Source organism: Oncorhynchus nerka, linkage group LG20 (genome assembly GCF_034236695.1).
Source record: "Oncorhynchus nerka isolate Pitt River linkage group LG20, Oner_Uvic_2.0, whole genome shotgun sequence".
Lineage (NCBI taxonomy): Eukaryota > Metazoa > Chordata > Actinopteri > Salmoniformes > Salmonidae > Oncorhynchus > Oncorhynchus nerka.
The window spans coordinates 97,668,887-97,692,506 of NC_088415.1; the positions used below are offsets into that span (position 1 = coordinate 97,668,887).

The 23,620-nt window shown below is 44.0% G+C and overlaps 1 protein-coding gene across 3 annotated transcripts in view; it reads left to right on the forward strand.

Annotated features, from left to right (window-relative positions):
• Positions 1–23,620, forward strand: part of LOC135563085 (low-density lipoprotein receptor-related protein 1B-like) — a 25,337-nt gene continuing 1,717 nt past the window's right edge. The window contains exons 1-15 of one of the 3 annotated variants that reach the window (XM_065006034.1): positions 1–140; positions 6,434–6,602; positions 6,691–6,859; positions 6,947–7,169; positions 10,907–11,026; positions 11,132–11,350; positions 11,869–12,177; positions 12,608–12,823; positions 16,597–16,746; positions 16,853–17,104; positions 20,148–20,354; positions 20,461–20,727; positions 20,888–21,103; positions 21,191–21,367; positions 21,474–21,725. In XM_065006034.1, the coding sequence (XP_064862106.1) occupies positions 6,749–6,859; positions 6,947–7,169; positions 10,907–11,026; positions 11,132–11,350; positions 11,869–12,177; positions 12,608–12,823; positions 16,597–16,746; positions 16,853–17,104; positions 20,148–20,354; positions 20,461–20,727; positions 20,888–21,103; positions 21,191–21,367; positions 21,474–21,725 (2,719 nt within the window). In that variant the 5' untranslated portion in view covers positions 1–140; positions 6,434–6,602; positions 6,691–6,748. The remainder of the gene's footprint in view (positions 141–6,433; positions 6,603–6,690; positions 6,860–6,946; positions 7,170–10,906; positions 11,027–11,131; positions 11,351–11,868; positions 12,178–12,607; positions 12,824–16,596; positions 16,747–16,852; positions 17,105–20,147; positions 20,355–20,460; positions 20,728–20,887; positions 21,104–21,190; positions 21,368–21,473; positions 21,726–23,620) is intronic. The other 2 variants (XM_065006035.1, XM_065006033.1) reach the window with 2 other exon arrangements.

A 23,620-nucleotide genomic window follows, 5' to 3' on the forward strand; every position in this document is an offset into this window, starting at 1 on the left:
TGAGATTCGAGTCCATTCAGAGTATTGGCTATGATCCTCTGGCCTTGGCCTTTGACCTCTCCAGGAGCTCTTTCTACTGGGCTGATGACCAGGGAACATCTACAAGGCTAAGGAGCAGCAGCACAGGATCCTTTATCATGGTTGGTGTCTTCTGATTCTCTATCATGATTGGTTTCTCCTGATGTAGCAGGATCTATGAAGCAGGATCTAATAACTGTCCAGTTTGAGTGTTTGTTGCAGTGTTTGTTTGTTGCAGCTCGTTTCAGTCGCTAGCTGCAGAGAACTGAAGACGAGCAACTCAGGGATGTGTGCTTTGGGAACCTTACAAAATGTGACTGGCAGAATGGGTGTTATATGTGGAGGATCAGGGCTGCAGTAGATATCTCAGATAGGGGGAAGTGATGCCTAAGAGGGATTTATAAATAAGTTATCTGCCAGTGAGTCTCGTGACGGCTATACAGAGATGACCAGTTTACAGAATAGTATAATGTCCTATGTGTCCTATGAGGAGTATTGGTTGCAAATCTGATGGCCGAATGGTAAAGAACATATAGCCGCTCGAGAGCACCCTTACCTGCCGATCTAAATTATCCGTAATCTAGCATGGGTAGGATGGTGATCTGTATAAGAGTTTGGCAGCTGGGGTGAAAGGAGTGATTACGATAGAGGAAACCAAGTCTAGACTTCAAAGCCTGCAGCTTTGATATTTGCTGAGAAGGACAGTGTACCATCTAGCCATACTCCCAAGTACTTGTATGAGGTGACTACCACAAGCTCTAAAACCACAGAGGTAGTATTAGTAGTACAGAGGGACGTTCTTAACAAACCACATGACCTTTGTTTTGGAGATGTTCCGAACAAGGTTAAGGGCAGAGAAAGCTTGTTGGACACTAAGAAAGCTTTGTTGTAGAGTATTTAACACAAAATCCAGGGAAGAGCCAGCTGAGTAGAAGACTGTATCGGCATATACATGGATGAGAGCTTCGTACTGTATAAGCTATGTTGAAGGAAATTGAGAAGAGTGTGGTGCCTAGGATTGAGCCTTGAGCTACACCCTTGGTGACGGGCAGTGGCTGAGACTGCAGATTTTCTGACTTGATACACTGCACTCTTTGAGGTGTAGTTAGCAAACCAGGCCAAAGTCCCCTGAGACACAACTCCTTAGCCGACACACAAATGGTCTACCATATCAAAAGAATCGGCCAAGTCAATAAAAATAGCAGCACAACATTGCTTAGAATCAAGGGCAATAGTGATAGTTAGGATCAGCTTGATCTCCCCCTATAAATAAAGGACTGATGGCCATTGATTGTTTTGGTACCTACTGGAAAGCTTTGTCAACACCCAGCATTGTTAATAAGCTTCTAAGCACATCTCTTTAAGAATGCACATGTGAGACTATGTACTAAACAGCTTTTCAAGACAAAAGGCTGACTTACTGGACTATTCATACATTTAATCGAGTGCCATAGTGTGCTCTGGGTGTTCGTAAACTGAGCTTTGTTAGATTGGCCGTTCATAAATTCAAAGTGTTTCGCTCTTGGAGCATTCCGAGCACACACTGGATGCTCTGGCCGAAAAGTAGTGTTTATCCGAGCGTTGATCTGACCTAAAAACAGTCAAGCTCCCAGGCTAACCATTGGCTAGCTTGCTAAATACTTCGAAACAAATGAGTACTTTTAAGGGCCCACAGGGCTGCCGTGTTCTGAGCCAACTGCAATTTGTCTAAGTCCCTCTTGTGGCACCTGACCACACTACTGAACAGTAGTCTGGGTGACAAAACTAGGGCCTGTAGAACTTGCCTTGTTGAGTGTTACGAAGGCAGATCAGTGCTTTATTATGGACAGACTTCTCCCATCTTAGCTACTGTTGTATCAATATGTTTTGACCATGACAGTTTACAATCCAGGGTTACTGCGAGCAGTTTAGTCACCTCAACTTGCAAATTTCACATTATTCATTACGAGATGTAGTTTAGCTTTGGGGATTAGTGAATGATTTGTCCCCAATACAATGCATTAAGTTTTGGAAATATTTGACTAAATCATTGCTACCATTCTGAAACTAACTGCAGCTCTAAAGTGTTGCAGTCATTTCAGTTGCTGTAGTGGCTGACATGTATCATGTTGAGCTTTACACAAAGCCGGTGGCATGTCATTAGTAAAGACTGAAAAAGGTGACCTAAACAGCTACCCTGGGGAATTTCTGATTCTACTGGGATTATGTTGGAGAGGCTTCCATTAAAGAACACCCTCTGTTCTATTAGACAAGTAACAGCAGACTATGATTGATAACATCAAAAGATGCATTGAAGTCTAACAAGACAGCCCCACAATCAATTTATCATCAGTTTCTGTCAGCCAATCATCAGTCATTTGTTTAAGTGTTGTGCTTGAGTGTCCTTCCCTATAAGCGTGCTGAAAGTCTGCTGTCAATTTGTTTACCGTGAAATAGCATTGTATCTGGTCAAACACCATTTTCTTACAAGTTTACTAAGGGTTGGTAACGGGCTGATTGGTAAGCTATTTGAGCCAGTCAAGGGTTTTTTACTATTCTTGAGTAGCGGAATGACTTTATCTTCCCTCCAGGCCTGAGAGCACACACTTTGTAGTAGGCTTAAATTGAAGGTGTGGCAATATCGTCCATTATCCTGAGTCATTTTCCATCCAGATTGTCAGACACAGGTGGCTTGTCATTATTAATAGACAACAATAATTATTTCCTCTTCCACAGTGACTTTACGGAATTCAAAAGTAAATTATTGTCTTTCATAATTTGGTCAGATATACTTGGATGTGTAGTGTTAGCATGGGCTTAAGGTGAGGCAAATTAACCTATAGCTGTATTACTTCAACAGTATTCAACATGAGATCATCTCAGCTTTACAGGAATGTGGTTCTGAATATAGACTGACATCGCCCACTTTGGCATTTGTCTTTTCGGTCGATGTTATAACCTTGTCTTGCTATCACTGCATCAAAGGTATTATCTAAGTGAGCTTCAGAGTCAGAATAAGAATATAATCTGTTACACGCAAGTTATTGACTTCATGGACCTTGTTTCTCAGGATGCATATGTTAATATGGGACTTCTAACACTTCTGGGTTGCTTGATGGTTAATGCTTTACTGGGAAGCTTATCAGAAGTAGACTTCCCCAGTGTAACAGTAACTGGTTCATAGGTTGAGGTATTCAGGGCAATTAGGGGGACATTGTTTTTTTCACATTTAACTTTGTAGATAATGTTGCTGCTACGGTCTCTTATGACTGAAAAGAGCTACTGGACATCAGAACAGCGATTATTTGTCTTGAACGAGTCGGACGAGGGATTTACTCCAGACACTAACAGGCCTGTCATTTGCAGGTTAAAGAGACGCAGGTATCGCCGAATGTTCTCATTGTCTTGAGGATATGGCGGCGAGTGGCTAATCTGTCTTTACCATCGGTACTATTGGCCAACGAACAATCGTTGGACAATAAAGTGGACGAACTACAAGCACGTATATCCTACCAATGGGATATTAAAGAGTAATATCTTATATTTAACAGTCGTGGCTGAATGATGACATGAATAACACACAGCTGGCGGGTTATACACTGTAGCAGCAGCCTCTTGTATGACAAGGGGTGGTGGTCTATGTATATTTGTAAACGGGTGGCGCACGATATCAAAGTCTATAGGTTTTGCTGGCCTAAGGTAGAGTATCATGATAAGCTGTAGACCACACTATCTATGTGCCTAGAGTATTCTTCATAGCTGTCTACATACCACCACAAAGCTATGCTGGTACTAAGACGGCACTCAATGAGCTGTATACGACCATAAGCAAACAGGTAGAGGTGGCCATGGACTTTAATGCAGGGAAACTTAAATCGATTTAAACTAATTTCTATCTGCATGTTAATGTGCAACCAGAGGAAAACAAACTGACCACCTTCACTCCACACAAAGCTCTCCCTTGCCCTAAACTTGGCAAATCTGACCATAATTATATATTCCTGCTTACAAGCAAAAACTAAAGCAGGAAGCACCAGTGACTCGGTCAATAGTGGTCCGACGAAGCAGATACTAAGCTACAGGACTGTTTTTCTAGCACAGACTGGAATATGTTCCGGGACTCTTTCGATGGAATTGAATACACCACATCAGTCACTGGCTTCAATAAGTGCATCGATGACGTCATTCCCGCAGTGATTTCGTACATACTCCAACCAGAAGCCATTGATTACAGGCAACATCCACAATGAGCTAAAGGGTAGAGCTGCAGCTTTCAAGGAGCTGGACTTTAACCCAGAAGCTTATAACAAATCCTGCTATGCTTGACAAACCATCAAACAGGCAAAGTGCCAATACAGGGCTAAGACTGAATGCGCTGACGCTAGTCTTGTGGCAGGGCTTGCAAACTATTAGGCTACAAAGGCACAGCTGCGAGCTTACCCAGTGATACGAGCCTACCAGATGAGCTAAATTACTTCTATGCTCGCTTCGAGGCAAATAACACTGAAACCTGTATGAGAGCATCAACTGTTCCAAACGGCAGTGATCACGCTCTCTGTAGCCGGTGTGAGTAAGACCTTTTAAACAGGTCAACATTCTCAAGGCATGCACTGACCAACTGGCAAGTGTCTTCACTGACATTTTCAACCTCTCCCTGTCTGACTCTAATACTAACATGTTTCAAGCAGACCACCATAGTCCCTGTGCACATGAACACTAGGTAACCTGCCTAAATGACTACCGATCTGAAGCACTGTAGCCATGAAGTGCTTTGAAAGGCTGGTCATGGCTCACATCAACACCATCCCAGAAACCCTAGACCCACTCCAATTTCCATGCTGCCCAAACAGATCCACAAATGGAATCTCGATTGCAGTCCAATACTGCCCTTTCACACCTTGACAAAAGGAACACCTATTTGAGAATGCTGTTCATTGACTACAGCTCAGCGTTCACCACCATAGTTCCCTCAAAGCTCACCACTAAGCTAAGGACCATGGGACGAAACACCTCCCTCTGCAACTGGATCCCAGACATCCTGACAGGCTGCCTCCAAGTGGTAAGAGTAGGCAACAACACATCCACCACTCTAATCCTCAACACGGGGCCCCTCGGGTGTGTACTCAGTCCCCTCTACTCCCTGTTCACTCATGACTGCATGACCAGGCACGACTCCAACACCAATAAGTTTGCTGATGACACAAGTGGTAGGCCTGATCAACGATGAGACCGCCTATAGGGAAATGGTCAGACCTGGCCGTAGTGCCAGGACAACAACCTCTCCCTCAATGTGATCAAGACAAAGGAGATTGGACTTCAGGAAATGCAGTACCGAGCACGCCCCCATTCTCATTGACGGGGCTGTGCTGGAGCAGGTTTAGAGCTTCAAGCTCCTTCGTGTCCACATCACTAACAAACTAACATGGTCCAAGCACACCAAGACAGTTGTGAAGATGGCACAACAAAACATATTCCCCCTCAGGAGACTGAACATATTTGTCATGGGTCCTCAGATCCTAAAAAGGTTCTACAGCTGTATCATTGAGAGCTGGTTGCATCACCACCTGGTGCAGAGGGTAGTGTGTACGGCCCAGAACATCACTGGGGCCAAGCTTACTGACATCCAGGACCTATATACTAGGCACGGTCAGAGGAAGGCCCTAAAAATTGTGACTCCAGCCAGCCAAGTCATAGACTTCTCTCTGCTACCACACGGCAAGCAGTTATTTTGCTTATAGCCCTATACAGCTCGATTGCAGTCTTAGTGCCAGCATCTTGTGGTGGAAAGTAGACTGCGATGAAAAGTAGAATAAACTCTCTTGGTAAATAGTATGGTTACAGCACGTGTCAAATTCACTCCATTGAGTTTGTGCCTTCCCTGTACTTGATTGATGCGTTAAGGTCACTAATTAGTAAGGAATACGCCTCACCTGGTTGCCTAGGTCTTAATTGAAAGGGGAAACACCAGCTGACACTAGGCCCTCCATGGAAAGAGTTTGACACCTCTGGTCCACAGCTTATGAGGTTTTAACCCCCCCGAGCTTACCCAATGCAGTATAGAGTAGAAAAAACAGCTGGATGTATATTTTCCATGTTCTTGTTCAGCCACTAGTTGGAGAAAAATATTACATTGATAGTGTAGAGTGCAGCTCATCCAGTTTATTCTCCAGTGATTGAATGTTATAACGGAGGTCCGAGGTGGTTTATCCACTCGCTGATGTAGTCTCGTCAGGTATCCTGCACACCGGCCCCTAAATTTGCCTCTTCCTCCAAATGTCGAATTTGGGCCTGGTCCATTTCTAAATTGCACCTTGTGTCTTCTACTATTCAAACTTTCAACATTAAGTTGAGACCCTGACTGAGTTTAATTATGCCTGGAGCCTGCCCTGGACACTAGGTATGTTGTGTTGTGATGTGGTTCCCCCTCTGCTCTCAGGACAATATGGGGTTAGAAGTCTAGTCTGTGATTGGCTGACAGGCCAGCTGTACTGGACCAACCAGAAGACCCGGTCTATTCATGTTGGAGCAGCTGATGGGAGTGGATTTGCAACGGTCTTGGCCAAGAACATAGACCCTTTGGAGCTGGTCCTTCTTCCCATTGAAAGGTTGGATCATGTTAATATTTGTGGTACTTTTGATCTGTGGTTGGGGCATTTATTGCAAGAATTTGTCATTTTCTCCTTTACTTTGCAGCTTGTTGTTTTGGATCAACAAAGGTCCAGGTGATAAAATTACTCTGGAGAGATCTGGGATGGATGGGTTAAAGCCGGAATCTCTGGTGGTCCTCACTGCACAGGCTCCACGGAGTCTGACCCTGGACGTTACAGCTCGGAGGCTGTACTGGATGAGTGATTTTAAAAAGGTTTATGATATAGTCCAGCTATAACCAATAGTCCGCAGCAATGAACATATTGCCAAGGTAGAACCAATCGTTTTTCTTCTTTTTCAGTCCATAGAGACTGTGCGAGTGGATGGAAGTGGTCGCTACAGCTTTCTGGAGTTCTTTAAGAGGAGACCAGCTCAGAGCCTGGCGGTGTTTGACAGATGGTTCTACTGGACAGATCAGAAGGGTCTGTGGCGCTCCCCTCAGGACCAACCTAATCAGAAGAACTTTATTCAGAGGACAACACTCCCTGTCCTAGAGGCATACCATGAACAACAGCAGCCAAAAGGTATGGGGTATATCATGCTAACTCTAAAGGCATGGGGCATATCAAATAACATGTTCCGGTGGCAGGTAGGCTAGTAGTTAGTGTTGGGCCAGTAACCGAAATGTTGTTAGATCGAATCCCAGAGCTGACAAGGTAAAAATGTAATTCTGCCCCTGAACAAGGCAGTTAACCCACTGTTCCTAGGCCGTCATTGTAAATAAGAATTTGTTCTAAACTGACTTGCCTAGTTAAATAAAATGTAGAAACATTAAAAATTACAAGCCCGAAGTCCAGCCTCAGCCTATTGCGGACAGTCTGAGCACTGATGGAGGGATTAAATTGAATTTGTCACATACACATGGTTAGCAGATGTTAATGCGTGTGTAGCGAAATGCTTGTGCTTCAAGTTCTGACCATGCAGTAATATCTAACCTAACAATTTCACAACTACCTTAAAAACACAAGTGTAAAGGAATGAATAAGAATATTGTGCGTTCCTGGTAAAACTCGGGCAGTTGATGCCATCCTGTACCTGTCCTGTAGGTGTGATGTTCGGATGTACTGATCCTGTGCAGGTGTTGCACGTGGTCTGCCACTGTGAGGACGATCTGCCCATCCTGTCTCCCTGTAACGCTTTCTTAGGTGTCTCACAGTAAAAACATGACAATGTATTGCCCTGGCCACATTTGCAGTCCTCATGCCTCCTTGCAGCATGCCTAAGGTACATTCACGCAGATGAGTAGGGACCCTGGGCATCTTTCTTTTGGTGTTTTTCAGAGTCAGTAGAAAAGCCTCTTTAATGTCCTAAGAACACAGGAGTGATCGTTGCAGATAATGGGCCTCTGTACGCCTATGTAGATAATCCATTAAAAATCATCCTTTTCCAGCTACAATAGTAATTTACAACATGAACAATGTCTACACTGTATTTCTGATCAATTTGATGTTATTTTAATTGACAGTGCTTTTCTATCAAACAAGGAGATTTTGAAGTGACCCCAAACTTTTGGAAGGTATTGTATTTGGATGTGTAGTGTCAGTGATTGTTGCTGGTATGTCATGCCCAAGTTTGCTAATCTTGCCAATGAAAAAATCATTAGGGTACTTGGCAATATCAGTCGGTTTTGATGATTGAACTACCTGATTCAATGAATGATGGAGCAGAGTTTGCCTTTAATTTGTCACAATGCGCCAAATACAACAGACCTTACAGTGAAATGCTTACTTACAAGCCCTTAACCAACAATACAGTTAAATAATTATAAATAGTCTGGGTGGCCATTTGATTATTTCTTCAGTAGCCTTATGGCTTGGGGGTAGAAGCTGTTAAGGAGCCTTTTGGACCTAGACTTGGTGGCGGCGCTCCGGTACTGCTGTAGTAGAAAACAATCTATGACTTGGGTGACTGGAGTCATTGACACTTTTTTTTTCCCTCCGACACCGGCTTGTATATAGGTCCTGGATGGCAGGAAGTTTGGCCCCAGTGATTTACTGGGCTGTAAGCACTACCCTCTGTAGCTCCTTAGAGCAATTGCCATACCAGGTGGTGATGCAACCGGTCAGGATGCTCTCGATGTTGCAGGTGGATCATTTTGCGGATCTGGGGATCCATTCCAAATCTTTTCTGTATCTTGGGGGGGAAATGGCATTGTTGTGACCTCCTTCAAACCTGTCTTGGTGTTTTTGGACCATGATAGTTTGGTGATGGACACCAAGGAATTGGAACTCAACCCACTCCACGACAACCCTGTCGACGTGAAAGGGGTCATGTTCGGCCTTCCTTTCATTGTAGTCCACGATCCGCTTATTTGTCTTGCTCACATTGAGGGAGAGGTTGTATTCCTGGCACCACACTGCAAGGTCTGACAACCTCCCGATCAGCCTTCTCATTGGCGCTGATCAGGCCTAGCACTTGTGAAATCGGCATATTTAATGCTGGTGTGAGTCGTGCTTTGTCATGCGGTTGTGGTTGAACAGGGAGTACAGGAGGGGACTGAGCATGCACCCCTGAAGGGGCACCAGTGTTGAGGATCAGCATTGCAGATGTGGTGTTGCCTACCCTCACCACCTGGGGGAGGCCAGTCAGGAAGTCCAGGATCCAGTTGAAGGGGGAGGTGTTTACTACCAGGGTCCTTAGCTTAGTGATGAGTTTTGAGGTCAAAAAGGTGAACGCTGAGCTGTCGTCAACTAATAACATTCTAACATAGGAGTTCCTTTTGTCCAGGTGGCAAAGGGCAGTGTGGAGTGCGATTGAGATTGCGTCATCTGTTGTGGCGGTATGGAGTGGGTCTAAGGTTTCCGGGATAATCGTTGTGAGCCATGACCAGCCTTTCAAAGCACTTCATGGCTACCGATGTGAGTGCTATGGGTCGAAAGTCATTTAGGCAGGCTACCTTCACTTTCTTGGACACACTGACTTGTGACTGACTTGTGACTGACTTGTGACTGACTTGTGACTGACTTGTGGTCTGCATGAAACGTAAGTATTAGACTTGGTTAGGGAGTGGTTGTTACAGATTGTGTGATCACGCTCTCTGTAGCAGATGTGAGAAAGACCTTTAACTTCTTGATGCTACCCATCCCTTTAGCGGGATAATTTTCAACAACCGCTGAATAGCATAGCGCCACATATTACAAAAAATATATATATTCATGAAATCACAAGTGCAATATTGCAAAACACAATTTAGCCTTTCGTTAATCCACCTGTCTCAGATTTTGAAATCATGCTTTACAGCGAAAGCAATCCAAGCGTTTGTAAGTTTATCGATCGCATGACAAAACATTACGTACACTTGGCATCAGGTAGCTTGGTCACAAATCAGAAAAACGATTAATTTGATCTTCGGATGTTTTCACTCAAGAGACTCCCAGTTACACAATAAATGTTCCTTTTGTTCCATAAAGATTATTTTTATATCCAAAATACTCAGTTTGTTTGGCACAGTATGTTCAGAAATCCACAGGAAAGAGCGGTCACGACAACGCAGATGAAAATAATATCCGTAATGTCCACAAACATGTCAAACGTTTTTATAATCAATCCTCAGGTTGTTTTTAAAATATATAATCGATAATATATCAACAGCAAATGTCTCAGTAGGAGAGGGAAAAACAATAGCTGTCCAAACTCTGTTGCGCGAACAAAACTCATGTGACCACCTGACTCTATCTTTCTGGCTCATTTTTCAAAATAACAACCTAAAATTGTCTGAAGACTGACACCTTGAGGAAGCGATAGGAAAAGGAATCTGGTTGATATCCCTTTAAATGGAGCAAAGGGAGGCTATGGAACATGGATTATTCAAAATAGAAGCCACTTCCTGGTTAGATTTTTCTCAGGGTTTGGCCTGCAATATCATTTCTGTTATACTCACAGACAATATTTCGACAGTTCTGTAAACTTTAGGGTGTTTTCTATCCTAATCTGTCAATTATATGCATATTCTAGCATCTGGTCCTGAGAAATAGGCCGTTTAATTTGGGAACGTTTTTCATCCAAACATCAAAATACTGCCCCCTACACTCAAGAGGTTAACTGCCTTCAGTGGCAGAACGACAGATTTTACCTTGTCAGCTCGGGGATTCAATCTGGCAACCGTTCGGTTACTGGCCCAACGCTCTAGTCACTAGGCTACCTACCGCCCCAATGGGGTATATCATGCTTACTCTGGAGGTTTGGGTCATATCATGCGAAGGCTAACATCTCCTTTGTTGTAGGACAACTCTATGTTTATTTTATTTTAATTTTTTTGAAGCTCCATCAGCCTGTGTAAAGTCTGGCTGCCAGCTCTGCATGCTGACTCTGGACCTGCCTGCTGGGTTCACCTGTACCTGTCCTGATGACAAACTGCTCATGGCAGATGGCTCATGTGAATGTATGATTACCACGTGTTACAGAATTCTAACCCTGTTTCTTTCTCTGCTAGTTCTGGCACTTTAGAGCATTTGTTGAGCAATGTACTTGTTATTCTATCACACAGATCCCAGGTTTGCTTATGCAACCTCCACAACACTGAACCTGTTTGAGTTGAAAGGGAAGGAGCTGATCAAGACAAAACTGCTGACTACGGATGACGTCATGGAGTCTTTTGACATCGACTGGAGGGGGGACTGGGTCTACTGGGCGAACAGCACTGGTCATGTGATGCGCTGGAACCTCAATACCGGCCAAACAGAGACTGTCCCTACGCTGAGACCAGGTAAATTTTTTACTCTCCCAACCAGAAATCAGGTACATATAATGGATCCAGATTGTGCAGGTTTAGTGTTTGTGTGCATATATGCATGTACACTGAACAAATATATAAACGCAACATGTAAAGTCTATTTCCTATGTGTCGTGGCTATGCCGGATTAAGTGATATGACATGCTATTCTATAAAATTATCTGAGAATGTATTTTGGGATAAACTCATTGATTGGCTGGGCCTGGCTCCCCAGTGGGTGGACCTATGCCCTCCCAGGCCCACCAATGGCTGCATCCCTGCGCAGCCAAATGAAATCCATGGATTAGGGAATAATACATTTTTCAATTGACTGATTTCCTTACATGAACTGTAACACGGTAAAATCTTAAATTGTTGCATGTTGTATTTTTTTGTTTCTCTGCCAAGCATATATCTTTATCAAACATTAGGAACGCCTTCCGAATATTGAGTTGTTGGTCCTAGCCTGTTCTGGTCCAGTATATTCATGTTGTGCTGTCCTTGCCCCCTAGCCTGCGTGGTGGCAGTAGACCAGAAGATGAGAAATCTGTACTGGCTGTCATGTGATGAAGTCTGTGTTGGAGTCACTAACATGGATCAGGGTTACCCACGGAGACTGTACCAGTCAGGCAGTGAGGTAAGAGATGTTTATCTGGACTGGCAGCGGGGGAGGCTGTACTTGCTGGAGGCTGGCTGGATCCTATCTATGAGACTGCCAGGAGGAAACCCTAGGAAAGTCCTGAGAGTGGAGGGACACATCGCTGGGCGCATTGTTTTGGACCTACAATCTAACACACTGCTCTGGAACACAGAGGGGGACGGTCAGTATCACTTACTGCAATATTATCTCTAACAGTGATTCTGTCTCCTATAATGCTTTTTCTTGTGCTCCTCGGTGTTGAGCTGGTCATCTGGTTAGGAATGATCATGCCGTGTGGGGATGGCGGGGCTCGTGCAAACACAACCAAAGAAGCAACCATGTACAAATTAATGTAACATTTGAGCATCTCAACAATTTATTTTACACCTATGTATTTTCAGTTTGTGTGTGATATGGGTGTTGAAGTGTTTATTTTGACAAAAATAAACTTTTCTAAACATTAAGAACCAGGTTGATCTGAACTTTGCTGTTGGAAGGCTACATCTGTGTTCGGCTGTCGCCACTGACTTTGCACATGGACTTTCATTAACAGTCGGTTGCTTTCGCCTTATCACTCAAACAAGCTCTTTGTGCTCCTTGACCCTGTGTAGATCTGAACATCATGAGTCTGTTGAAGTCGCAGACTCACCTGGCAGGCAGAGAGTGGAATGTCCCTGGTTCCATCATGGCTGCTCACTCTCCGCTCCTGGTGTCGCTGTTTAATGATGTCATCACTGTGTGGGACCGACGGGACAGGAGGCGTGTCCACGATGTCCCTGTCGGGCCAGGCGTTGTCAGGGTGATCGTGGCTCTGGGTGTAAAGGAAGGTTGGTACAATAGCATTAATGTATAGTGAACAAAAATATAAATGCAACATTGAACAATTTCAAAGATTTACTGAGTTGGTTCATTGAAGGAAATCAGTCAATTGAAAAATTAATTGGGCGCTAATCTTCAGATTTAACATGACTGGGTGAGGGCACAGGCCCACCCACTTGGCAGCCAGGCCCACACACTGGGGAGGTCATAGGCCCAGCCACTTGGCAGCCAGGCCCACACACTGGGGAGGTCATAGGCCCAGCCACTTGGCAGCCAGGCCCACACACTGGGGAGGTCATAGGCCCAGCCACTTGGCAGCCAGGCCCACACACTGGGGAGGTCATAGGCCCACCCACTTGGCAGCCAGGCCCACACACTGGGGAGGTCATAGGCCCAGCCAATCAATAGGTTTTTCCCCAGCAGGGTTTTATTAGACTGAAATAAAAGCATCTCAACCTTGCTTTGACAGGAACTAAAGGACTTCCCACTTTTAGTCCTAATTTCACATTTCCTTGTAAAAGATGCATGTGAACATCATCCAGGCATCACATGGAACACAGCCAAACTCATTCAATAAACCAGTCACATGTGGCGCTGACTAAAAACTAATAAATTGCCCACCTAACAGCTAGACTTCTTTCCAATGCATCACATATCTGGTGAGCATGAGACTAATGTAATGTTAATAAAAAATGCCTTTTACCTAAATTATTTGGCAGCCATGTTTGTTTGTATTTGAGAAGCAAACTCTCTAATGCCATTCACTCTAAGACTAAAATAAACCAAGTAAAAGATGGATTTACATTTGTTTTACTTAACGAGGCAAGTCAGATTAAGAACAATCTTATTTACAATGACGACCTACCGGGGAACAGTTGTTCAGAATGACAGATTTTTACTTTGTCAGCTCAGGGATTTGGTCCAGCAACCTTTTGGTTACTGGCCCGACGCTCGAACCACTAGGCTACCTGCCGCCCGTGCGCCCATTGCCTGAAATATCAACTTAGTTTGGCCACTTTTCAGCATTTTACAAATCTTCAATGTACTTAGTGTATGTAGGATAAAATTAATTTAGTATGACAAATTACAAAGCAAATCACCTCTCATTTCACCCTAAATACAAACCTAACTGTAACGTGAAAGCTAAACAGGGTTGCCAGATTGGTTAACAATTATTTGATGTATTTTTAGCTGATCATTTCATTTTGAGGTGGAGTAGTTTCAAGGTCATCGTGGGTTAAAATGGGGGAAAGTATCATGGGGGGGGGGGGGATGCAGGAAATATTATGAGGGGAATTTATCAATTAAACAAGTATACAAGCTAAATAAAACACCTGGAAAAGGGGGTCTGAGCTGGGAATTAAAAATTAGCCCCTGACTGGGGATTTGTGTTTTGAACTGTCATCCAACTCGGGAACATGGGCTTCTTTCTAGAGCGCTGACCTGAATATCACGGACGTCATGATTTGACCTTGTATATTTCCGAAGTTCCCAGTTGTCTTGAAAGCACCATAAGTCAGTGGCGTGAACCATCCCTAAAGTTTGTTTAGTTAACCTGTCTGGGAACGGTTTCCGCTAGAGGAACCCCTTGCCAACAGCCAATGAAATTGGAGGGCGCCAAATACAAATCAACAAATCTCATAAATCAAAATTCTCAAACATACATGTATTAGGCACCATTTTAAAGATACAATTCTCATTAATCCAGCTACAGTGTGATTGCAAAAATGCTCCAGTGAGCGCTCCACAGTGAGCGCTCCACAGTGAGCGCTCCACAGTGAGCGCTTGTCACAAAAAGCACAAATGGAGAGAAAATGAATCCCTAACCTTTGATCTTCATCAGATGACACTCATAGGACTTCATGTTATACAATACATGTGTGTTTTGTTCGATAAAGTGCATATTTATATCCAAAAAATGTAATTTTACATTGGTGTGAAATATGTGGTGATTTTGCAGAGCCACATCAATTTACAGAAATACTCATTATAATTGCTGATGAAAATACAAGTCTTATGCATGGAATTTTAGATACACCTCTCCTTAATGCAACCTCTGTCAGATTTTTTTAAAGACAGATTTTTTTTAAAAGCATACCATGCAATAATCTGAGTACGGAGTTTTAGAGCCCAAACCAGTGAAAAGAAATATCCGCCATGTTGCGCAGTCAACATTAGTCAGAAATAGCATTATACATATTTTCTTACCTTTGATCTTCATCAGAATGCACTCCCAAGAATCCCAGTTCCACAATAAATGTTTGATTTGTTCAATAAAGTTAATGTATGTCTATATACCTCCTTTTGTTAGGGTGTTTGGCAAACAAATTGAAACACGCGTGCAACTTCCAGTGGAAAGGTCAGACAAATTCCAAAAAGTTCATTACTGATCGTAGAAACATATCAAATGTTGTATAGAATCAATCTTTAGGATCTTTTTAACATAATGTTCCAACCGTAGAATTCCATTGTCTGTAGAAAAGCCATGGAATGAGAGCTAACTCTCTCGTGACCGTGCTTCACAAGCCAGACCACTGACTCAAAGAGCCCTGATTCCCTCCTTTATAGTAGAAGCCTCAAACACGTTTCTAAAGACAGTTAAAATCTACTGGAAGCCGTAGGAAGTGTAATTCGAACCCATAGACACTTCGGTAGGCCACGCTTTGGAAAAACTACAAACCTCAGATTTCCCACTTCCTGGTTGGATTTCAGGTTTTTGCCTGCCATATGAATTCTTATACTCAGACATCATTCAAAACGTTTGAGAAACTTTAGTGTTTTCTATCCAAATCTACTAATAATATGCATATATTAGCATCTGGGACTGAGTAGGAGGCAGTTTACTCTGGGCACGCTTTTCATCCAAAAGTGAAAATGATGCCCCTTATCCTAACTTCTTTGGTCCGACAGACGCTTATGTGACAACCAGGATATGGTATGTCAACAAACACGCTGCCACTCATAGCTGGCAAATAGCTTAGCATAATATAATAACATAATAACAATCAGAACTTTAAAAAGTGTTTTAAACACATTATTACAATATGCAAGAATTGGAGTGCATTATTTGTCACCAGCTCATGAAAATATGTGAATAAAACAGTGAATAGTGTTCTGACCAGATATGAGCAAATGTCTGATCTGTGGAAACACTGGGGAAGTGCTTGGGCTCTTGTCAAAGAAAAGTTGGACTGGCTCAGTGGAGCCTCAAACATACATTCCACAACAGCAAAATGGGCTACTTTCTACATGTAATAATTCAAACTGTTAGAAAATAATGAGCCTATAGTTAATTAGCAGGCAACGTGCCTTGGTTTGAGGTCAGCGCAGATTAATACTCCTGTTCCGCACAAATCAGATTGAGTGTATTTTAACATCCCGCACATAGAAAAACTCATGCTGGGGGAAACATTAGATATACATGTGAAAGGTTAGAGGACTTATATTGTCCCCAATGATCACGTTGTTTAATCAGTTTCTTGATATGCCGCACCTGTCAGGTGGCTGGATTATCTTGGCAAAGGAGAAATGCTCACCAACAGATGTAAAAACATTTGTGTATAGAATATTAAAAGTTTGTGCAACATCGCTGGGATCATAACTAGGGACCAACACTTTATATGTTGTATTTATATTTTTGCATTTAAGGTTGCATTTAAAGTCTCAGGGGGCTTATATTGTGTAAAGGAAGGTTAGTGGGATCATTAATGTCTTCAATTCTGAATGAAAAAGCAATTAATCTGAAAATGAATTTAAATGGATGCACATGTTTCCAACTCAGTGCCTCCTGCTCAGCCAGTCTGTACCAGTCCATCAGTGAGGTGTCGGGGCTCAACTTTGTGCATCTCCCAAACTCAGCTGTGTGACACATTGAGAGACTGCCCTGATGGTTTTGATGAGGAGTCCTGCATTACTAAATGTCCAAACCGAGGTAGATATATTAATGCATTCTGATATTTGATACTGCTTTGCCACCCAGAAAACCCCTTAAATCCTCTTAACCTTTCTTCATGGTCCCTCTTATGTGTGTCTCCCAGGTGAGTTCCGGTGTAAGGACAGGAGGAAATGTATTGAGAGGAGTCTGGTTTGTGATGGACGCGCTCATTGCCATGATGGCTCAGATGAGATTGGCTGTCCAACGATAGCTGCTCCAACGTCCCAAACTGCGCCCCTGAAGTGCCGTATGGGTTCCAGACAGTGCAAGGATGGGAGAGAGTGTGTCCTGCATAGCCATGTTTGTGATGGAGAGGAGGATTGTAAGGATGGATCAGATGAACAGGACTGTGGTGGTGAGTTGATTTCTGACTGTGGTTCCACTTTGGTCAGTCGGGACGTTTTCTAAATCGACTAAGTGTCTGACGGTGTTTATAAATTGGCATGACGTCCCAAAAATGGGGAGCCGGACAGAACTGCCACTTGCAGTACACGGTCAACAATGTGACAAAGGTTATACAATGTTTTTGTAGGGCTGTCAGAGTTAATCAGTTAATGTAAGTTAATCGTTTTGAAATTTTAGTGCGCATTTTTTATCGCGAATAAGCACATTGTCTGAAAGCGTTGAACATTAGGTCAAAAGACATCTCAAATCTACAATGCCATGTAATGCATATTAACATTGCAGTTAAAGAAAGTGTGCATTGTCAATTTACCTAATTTTGCTAACCGTTACCTTAGACAAAGTCAAGACATCAATATTCTGGTAATGTTTTTTGTATGAATCTTAAATGATGGCTCACTGAATAGGCAGGGGGGTATATCAAAATGATTAAGACTCAGCACGCTTTGGGACTCATTCAGCAGTTTTTACTGAGTAAGTACAATACCATTCGAAATGAATGTTGAAAGTTTAAATTATATTCCTAAAACGTAAGTAAAAAATGATGCCGTCGCTGCCTCCTGTTGACTACACATATAGATGAATATCCTGTCAAAATCGACAACTAATGTGCAGAAAAGGTTATTTATAGTACATGTTACTATCTACACAAACTGTACATCTGCAACAATAATCATATATATTTTTAAATGAGTACCTTATAAACTGCACACGCACCAAAAAGTTGATTAGCAAGTGCATCGGTGATGTTGTACCCACAGGGTCTATTAAAACCTTGCCCAACCAGAAACCGTGGATTGATGGCAGCATTCGCAAAACTGAAAGCACGAACCACTGCTTTTAATCGGGGCAAGGTGACCAGAAACATGACCGAATACACAGTGTAGCTATTCCCTCCAAGGCAATCAAACAAGCTAAGCGTCAGTATAGAGAGAAAGTAGAGTTGCAATTCAACGGCTCAGACACGAGAGGTATGTGACATGGTCTACAGTCAGACTACAAAAGGAAAACCAGCCACGTCGCGGACCACGATGTCTTGCTCCCAGACAAACTAAACAACTTTGCTCGCTTTGAGGACCGAGACAGTGCCACTGACACGGCCCACTACCAAAACCTGTGGGCTCTCCTTCACTGCAGCTAACGCGAGTAAGACATTTAAACGCGTTAACCCTCGCAAGCCTGCCGGCCCAGACGGCATCCCCAGCCGCGTCCTCAGAGCATGCGCAGACCAGCTGGCTGGTGTGTTTACGGACATATTCAATCAATCCCTTATCCCAGTCTGCTGTTCCCACATGCTTCAAGAGGGCCACCATTGTTCCTGTTCCCAAGAAAGCTAAGGTAACTGAGCTAAATGACTATCCGCTTCGTAACACTCACTTCCGTGCTTTGAGAGACTAATCAAGGACCATATCACCACCACCCTACCTGACACCCTAGACCTACTCCAATTTGCTTACCGCCCCAATAGGTCCACAGTGGACGCAATCGCACTGCCCTAACCCATCTGGACAAGAGGAATACCTATGTAAGAATGCTGTTCATCGACTACAGCTCAGCATTTAACATCATAGTACCCTCCAAACTCGTCATTAAGCTCGAGACCCTGGGTCTCGACCCCCCCTGTGAAACTGGGTCCTGGAATTCCTGACGGGCCGCCCCCACGTGGTGAGGGTAGGTAACATCTCCACCCCCTGATCCTCAACACTGGGGCCCCACAAGGGTGCGTTCTCAGCCCTCTCCTGTTCACCCATGACTGGGTGGCCATGCCCGCCTCCAACTCAATCATCATGTTTGCAGACGACACTACAGTGGTAGGCTTGATTGCCAACAACGACGAGACGGCCTACAGGGAGGAGGTGAAGGCCCTCGGAGTGTGGTCAGGAAAATAACCTCACACTCGAGGTCAACAAAACAAAGGAGAGGATCGTGGACTTCAGGAAACGGCAGACAGAGGAGCCCCCTATCCACGTCGTGGAGAAGGTGGGAAGATAAGTTCCTTGGCGTACACATCACGGACAAACTGAAATGGTCCACCCACACAGACAGCATGGTGAAGGCGCAGCAGCGCCTCTTCAACCTCAGGAGGCTGAAGAAATTTGGCTTGTCACCAAACACACTCACAAACTTTTACAGATGCACAATCGAGAGCATCCTGTCGGGCTGTTGCCTCGTACGGCAACTGCTCCGCCCACAACCGTAAGGCTCTCCAGAGGGTAGTGAGCTCTGCACAACGCATCACTGGGGCAAACTACCTGCCCTCCAGGACAACTACACCACCCGATGTCACAGGAAGGCCAAAAATATCAAGGACAACAACCACCCGAGCCACTTCCTGTTCAACCAGCTATCCTCCAGAGGGCGAGGTCAGTACAGGTGCATCAAAGCGGGGACTGAGAGACTGAAAAACAGCTTCTGTCTCAAGGCCATCACTGTTAAATCGCCATCACTAACATTGAGTGGCTGCTGCCAACATACTGACTCATCTCTAGCCACTTTAATAATGAGAGATTGATGTAATAAATGTATCACTAGCCACTTTAAACAATACCACTTTATATAATGTTTACATTACTCTTCTCATATGTACATACTGTACTCTATACCATCTACTGCATCTTGCCTATGCTGTTCGGCCATCGTTCATTCATATATTTTTATGTACATATTCTTATACACACACAAGTGTAAAGGAATGAATAAGGTAGTTGTTGTGAAATTGTTAGATTTCTTGTATATTACTGCAGGGTCGGAACTAGAAGCACAAGCATTTCGCTACACTCGCAATAACATCTGCTAACCATGTGTATCTGACAAATAAAATGTGATTTGACAGTTGGAAAATGTTTACTAGATTGTATATTAGCAGGTGAGACATGTTACCTACAGTCTAACCCTTTGTCCTGAATTGTTTTGGGGAAACTAACGCTTCATTAGACTTGTTCTGGGTAGAGTGTAAAAGGCTTGTCCATTATCTTGGTAATACTCTCTCCCTACAGAATCTCCAGTTCCACTTACTACAGCTTATTTGGCTCCAACTACAACCGTTCCAGATATTCTTCCTGCTCAGCCAGTCTGTACCAGTCCATCAGTGAGGTGTCGGGGCTCAACTTTGTGCATCTCCCAAACTCAGCTGTGTGACACATTGAGAGACTGCCCTGATGGTTTTGATGAGGAGTCCTGCATTACTAAATGTCCAAACCGAGGTAGATATATTAATGCATTCTGATATTTGATACTGCTTTGCCACCCAGAAAACCCCTTAAATCCTCTTAACCTTTCTTCATGGTCCCTCTTATGTGTGTCTCCCAGGTGAGTTCCGGTGTAAGGACAGGAGGAAATGTATTGAGAGGAGTCTGGTTTGTGATGGACGCGCTCATTGCCATGATGGCTCAGATGAGATTGGCTGTCCAACGATAGCTGCTCCAACATCCCAAACTGCGCCCCTGAAGTGCCGTATGGGTTCCAGACTGTGCAAGGATGGTAGAGAGTGTGTCCTGCACAGCCATGTTTGTGATGGAGAAGTGGACTGTAAGGATGGATCAGATGAACAGGACTGTGAGCTCCTCTGCAAAGCAGGTCAGAAGTTCACCTCTTGATCTGGTGTAATGTGTTTAATCACAAGTGGCCAGTTTCAGCACAAATCCATCCATTCATCAATGTCCTTAGGTCAGTTCCAGTGTGCTCATTGGTTGTTAGCTCAGCTCAGTTCCAGTATGCTCATTGGTTCCTACCTCAGGTCAGTTCCAGTGTGCTCATGGGAAGAAGTGTATCGACCAGCAGCAGATGTGTGATGGGAAGGCACAGTGCCAGGACCGTTCTGATGAAATGGACTGCTTCAAGCCCACCAAGAGCTGCAGGCATCGCTGTGACAACAATAGCCGCTGTATCCCAGAAACCTTCCTCTGTGACGGAGAGAGAGACTGTTCGGATGGCTCTGATGAGGAAGGCTGTGGTGAGACACTGCTGACTACTTGGACAGTTGGTACATCAGGATGAGGAGAGTCTCTTTAAATTAATCTAATGTAACCTCTCTCCCTAGATTCTAACAAGGCCCTTCCTCCTGTCCTGCCAACTCTGGCTCAGACCTGTACTAGTCCATCAGTGAGGTGTCGGGGCTCAACTTTGTGCATCTCCCAAACTCAGCTGTGTGACACATTGAAAGACTGCCCTGATGGTTTTGATGAGGAGTCCTGCATTACTAAATGCCCAAACCGAGGTAGATATATTAAGGTGTTCTGATATTTGATACTGCTTTGCCACCCAGAAAACCCCTTAAACCCTCTTAACCTTTCTTCATCGTCCCTCTTATGTGTGTCTCCCAGGTGAGTTCCGGTGTAACGACAGGAGGAAATGTATTGAGAGGAGCCTCGTTTGTGATGGACGCGCTCATTGCCATGATGGCTCAGATGAGATTGGCTGTCCAACGATAGCTGCTCCAACGTCCCAAACTGCGCCCCTGAAGTGCCGTATGGGTTCCAGACAGTGCAAGGATGGGAGAGAGTGTGTCCTGCATAGCCATGTTTGTGATGGAGAGGAGGATTGTAAGGATGGATCAGATGAACAGGACTGTGGTGGTGAGTTGATTTCTGACTGTGGTTCCACTTTGGTCAGTCGGGACGTTTTCTAAATCGACTAAGTGTCTGACGGTGTTTATAAATTGGCATGACGTCCCAAAAATGGGGAGCCGGACAGAACTGCCACTTGCAGTACACGGTCAACAATGTGACAAAGGTTATACAATGTTTTTGTAGGGCTGTCAGAGTTAATCAGTTAATGTAAGTTAATCGTTTTGAAATTTTAGTGCGCATTTTTTTTATCGCGAATAAGCACATTGTCTGAAAGCGTTGAACATTAGGTCAAAAGACATCTCAAATCTACAATGCCATGTAATGCATATTAACATTGCAGTTAAAGAAAGTGTGCATTGTCAATTTACCTAATTTTGCTAACCGTTACCTTAGACAAAGTCAAGACATCAATATTCTGGTAATGTTTTTTGTATGAATCTTAAATGATGGCTCACTGAATAGGCAGGGGGGTATATCAAAATGATTAAGACTCAGCACGCTTTGGGACTCATTCAGCAGTTTTTACTGAGTAAGTACAATACCATTCGAAATGAATGTTGAAAGTTTAAATTATATTCCTAAAACGTAAGTAAAAAATGATGCCGTCGCTGCCTCCTGTTGACTACACATATAGATGAATATCCTGTCAAAATCGACAACTAATGTGCAGAAAAGGTTATTTATAGTACATGTTACTATCTACACAAACTGTACATCTGCAACAATAATCATATATATTTTTAAATGAGTACCTTATAAACTGCACACGCACCAAAAAAAGTTGATTAGCAAGTGCATCGGTGATGTTGTACCCACAGGGTCTATTAAAACCTTGCCCAACCAGAAACCGTGGATTGATGGCAGCATTCGCAAAACTGAAAGCACGAACCACTGCTTTTAATCGGGGCAAGGTGACCAGAAACATGACCGAATACACAGTGTAGCTATTCCCTCCAAGGCAATCAAACAAGCTAAGCGTCAGTATAGAGAGAAAGTAGAGTTGCAATTCAACGGCTCAGACACGAGAGGTATGTGACATGGTCTACAGTCAGACTACAAAAGGAAAACCAGCCACGTCGCGGACCACGATGTCTTGCTCCCAGACAAACTAAACAACTTTGCTCGCTTTGAGGACGAGACAGTGCCACTGACACGGCCCACTACCAAAACCTGTGGGCTCTCCTTCACTGCAGCTAACGCGAGTAAGACATTTAAACGTGTTAACCCTCGCAAGCCTGCCGGCCCAGACGGCATCCCCAGCCGCGTCCTCAGAGCATGCGCAGACCAGCTGGCTGGTGTGTTTACGGACATATTCAATCAATCCTTATCCCAGTCTGCTGTTCCCACATGCTTCAAGAGGGCCACCATTGTTCCTGTTCCCAAGAAAGCTAAGGTAACTGAGCTAAATGACTATCCGCTTCGTAACACTCACTTCCGTGCTTTGAGAGACTAATCAAGGACCATATCACCACCACCCTACCTGACACCCTAGACCTACTCCAATTTGCTTACCGCCCCAATAGGTCCACAGACAGACGCAATCGCACTGCCTAACCCATCTGGACAAGAGGAATACCTATGTAAGAATGCTGTTCATCGACTACAGCTCAGCATTTAACATCATAGTACCCTCCAAACTCGTCATTAAGCTCGAGACCCTGGGTCTCGACCCCGCCCTGTGAAACTGGGTCCTGGAATTCCTGACGGGCCGCCCCCACGTGGTGAGGGTAGGTAACATCTCCACCCCCCTGATCCTCAACACTGGGGCCCCACAAGGGTGCGTTCTCAGCCCTCTCCTGTTCACCCATGACTGGGTGGCCATGCCCGCCTCCAACTCAATCATCATGTTTGCAGACGACACTACAGTGGTAGGCTTGATTGCCAACAACGACGAGACGGCC